This window comes from Oryx dammah, unplaced genomic scaffold, assembly GCF_014754425.2.
Source record: "Oryx dammah isolate SB20612 unplaced genomic scaffold, SCBI_Odam_1.1 HiC_scaffold_4674, whole genome shotgun sequence".
NCBI classification, from domain to species: domain Eukaryota; kingdom Metazoa; phylum Chordata; class Mammalia; order Artiodactyla; family Bovidae; genus Oryx; species Oryx dammah.
The window spans coordinates 1-3,035 of record NW_024074589.1 but is presented as its reverse complement, the minus strand read 5'-3'; the positions used below and the strand labels follow the sequence as shown (position 1 = coordinate 3,035).

The 3,035-nt window shown below is 55.1% G+C and overlaps 1 protein-coding gene across 1 annotated transcript; it reads right to left on the bottom strand.

Annotated features, from left to right (window-relative positions):
• Positions 1–942: 942 nt before the first annotated feature.
• Positions 943–2,774, bottom strand: LOC120859931 (beta-defensin 1-like). The gene is made up of 2 exons (XM_040235833.1): positions 2,667–2,774; positions 943–1,181 (listed from the first exon to the last, which is right to left on the bottom strand). Exons 1-2 carry the CDS (start codon positions 2,722–2,724, stop codon positions 1,045–1,047), a joined length of 195 nt encoding a protein of 64 aa, XP_040091767.1. The 5' UTR covers positions 2,725–2,774; the 3' UTR covers positions 943–1,044.
• Positions 2,775–3,035: the final 261 nt, after the last annotated feature.

Sequence of the window (3,035 nt, the reverse complement as noted above, 5' to 3'; positions counted from 1 at the left end):
GGTCTCCCTGTGTCCTCAGAGGGCACAAGGGGTGAGCCATCTCTCTGGGGTCTCTTTCATAAAGGCCCTCATTCCACCCAGGAGGGTCCCACCCTCATGACCAAATCACCTCCCAAAGGCCCTGTCTCCTAACACCATCCCCTTGGTGACCTGAGCTTGCACTGAGGGAAGAGTTAGTGCAAAGACCAGAGAGCTGCTCACACACACAGCGTGCGCCAGCAAGGCTCTTGGTTTAAGGAGCAAACCCTCTGAAGAAACTGCAAGCAGGCTGAGGTCAGCATGCGCGCCCCGCCCTCTGCGGTCTCTGTGGTCTGGGCTGTGTTGTCTTCATTGAACTGTGCTTTCCACAGGACTTGTTTTGCCGTAGCATCTAGTTGCGTCATATCATGTCCACACAGAGAGACATGCTTTGTCCACATCAACTCTGTCATTCAGTGGATGACAATTTGTGAAGCAATGTGTCGTCTCAATGCCCAAGCACATACAGGAATAGGGCAAGTCCATGCCTATAGAGATCTTATAGCCCAAAAGGGAATCAGAAGTGTATCCACATGCGCACAAGGCAGGAGAAAGAAGCACAAACCAAATGGAAGTGACGGCTGCAGGGGGACAGAGGAGGGGGGGTTTCCTCTTGGAGCGGGGGCAGGGGGTTTCCTACGGGACTGGTGTGCTGGTGATTCTGGACCCCTGAGGTGCATGTTTGAGGGGAGACATGGGGCAGGTCAGGGTGCCCTGGGCCAGGAAGCAGGAAGGACAGCAGACAGAGGGGCTGGGGAAAGTAGGCCCCCAAGGAACAGGGGGCCACAGCCTGGGAACACAGAGCACCCCACCACGATTCCCCAGTGGTTTGCATGGGGAGCTCAGAGAGCATCCTCAGGGATTTCAGAATTCACCTGGGATCAGACACCACACAACAACCTCAATGACCAGTGGGCAAGATTCTTTAACTTTGAACAAAATTTATTCTGGTTTAAATTTTAGACGCTCTGTTGAAGGGTGCAGTTTCTGACTCCGCATCGGTCCTGTCTGCGTCTTCGCCTTCTTTTACTTCTTTCTGCAGCATTTCACTCGGTGCCCGAAACAGGTGCCAATCTGTCTCATGTTTCTAGGGCACCTGGTCCGCACACAGACGCCTTTATTCCTATGGCAGCTTACACGATTTCTTACTCCTTGAGTAAATCCTAAAAAGAGAACGAAGAGGGATAAACATGTCAGCAGGAAAGCGGCATCTCGAGAAGGCCAGCTGTGTCCCCTCAGAGCGAGGCCCTGGGGCTTTCTGTGCTGAGATATGGACACGACCTCGTGACAACAAGATGTGAGTCCAGGACCCCGTGGCCCAGCTTCCAGACAGACGCTGACCCTGCCCAGGCTCTGGTGGACCCTCACGTTTCCAGAACCAGAGGCCGAGGGACTGGGGCCTGATGACCCCGGTTGTGAGCGGGGTCAGCCCCACCACGAGGGCAGAGACCAGGAAGCTCTGCTACATCCACCTTCCCGCCAGGAGTCAGAAGCGGCCCGCGGGCTCTGTCTTCACCCTTTAGTTTCCCAGCTCATGGAGTCAGTCCAGCAGTGGAGCTGAGAGAGGAGGAAAAGACGCAGCTGAAAGTGTAAGGCCTGTCTAAAGAGAACTTACTCTCGAAGCAACTCACCGCTGACAGCGGCAAGGGCCCAGAACAAAAGTCTTGTCCCATTGTCTCCACTGACTCAGAACGCTCTCAGCGCTGGCGCGAGTCAGCCCCTCTCCTCCTCCCTGTGTGGTTTCCTCCTGACCAGCCGCCTTCCCGTCTTCCTCACACGCCTTTCTCTCTTTTGGCCACAAGGCACCTCTGGTCCCTCTCTAGTTCCTCCCCCAGGGATTGAACCCAGGCCCCGGGCACCGAGAGGCCATCTTCCTTACCCCCCTGTCCTCTCTCCCTGCCACTGTGCTAAGAGTTGGGTTACAGTCATAAACAACACTGACCAGACAAGGGCTTTTCAACTTGATTTCTGACACTTAATCAGGTGTCTCAGTGTCTCCGCGTCCTCTCTCTCCCTCCCTCTCTCCCTCCTTCCTTCCTACATATTTTCATCCTATTTCCGGAAATATCAAGGGTAAGATGAGAGTTAGACAGCCGACCCTGCACACTGCTTTGGATGCGCGCCTCCCAGCTGTGCAGCGAGGATCGCATCGTCAGCCACGTGTCCTGGAGGACCTTCCTGCTGAGGAGACTCAGCCCGGGGCGTCCCAGGGGCAGCCTCTGCAGCCCAGGCTCGGCCTGACTCTCCTCTGGACTTCTCCGGTCGCCCAGAGCCACCACCCTTCAAATAGGAAGATTTATAAAGCGACATTCTGCGCTTCTGTCATGGGACAAAATCAAATTTCTTGCTTTTACGAAAAAGAAAAAAAGGAGAGTCACTTATCAGAGGCATCTTCGGTTTCCTCCTCATGAAACCAGTGAGGAGACGGGCTCAGAAGCTTTGACTCGCTAGAGTGGCTTAGAAACAGCCAGAAATTTTGCAGGAAGGTTCTCAGACCCCTCTCGCTACTAAGGACTCAGCGCGGGCTTCTCAGGAGCATCAAATGCGGTGGGTTTAGTCTGACCACGTGTAGATGAGGGTAGCAGGACAGAAGGAGGTAGAAACAGGATAGAGAGCCCGCGGCGCCCGCGGGGCTCCCACGAGCTCACCTGACCCAGCAGACAGCACCAGGAAGAGGAGCGCGAGGAGCAGGTGAAGGAGCCTCATGCTGGCGTCCCGAGCTCTGCGGCTGATGCTGGAGAAGAGGCTGCGCTTGCCGCTTTATAAAGGTCCCAGGTTCCGGGAGGAATTCCGCGCTGGCTGTGGATGTGGTTATTAGGAACTGGTTAACTGAGCCTCTTCCCTGTGTGTCGTGGGAGTGGCGTTTGTAGAACAAAGCAGGGTCAGTCACTCTTATGCTAATGAGGCTGTGGAAAACCCCAGAAAAAGCTTTCCTGCTGCCCTTTTGACCAGAAGCTTCTCCCTGGCAGTCAGTTCAGCTGATGGGCAGGGGTGTGGCAAGGGGCACAGACTTGCCT

Coding starts and splice junctions, on each gene's coding strand:
- LOC120859931 (XM_040235833.1), bottom strand. CDS start 2,724: ATGAGGCTCCTTCACCTGCTCCTCGCGCTCCTCTTCCTGGTGCTGTCT. Junction 1,182..2,666: donor GGTGCTGTCTGCTGGGTCAG/GTGAGCTCGTGG, acceptor TTCTCTTTTTAG/GATTTACTCAAGGAGTAAGA.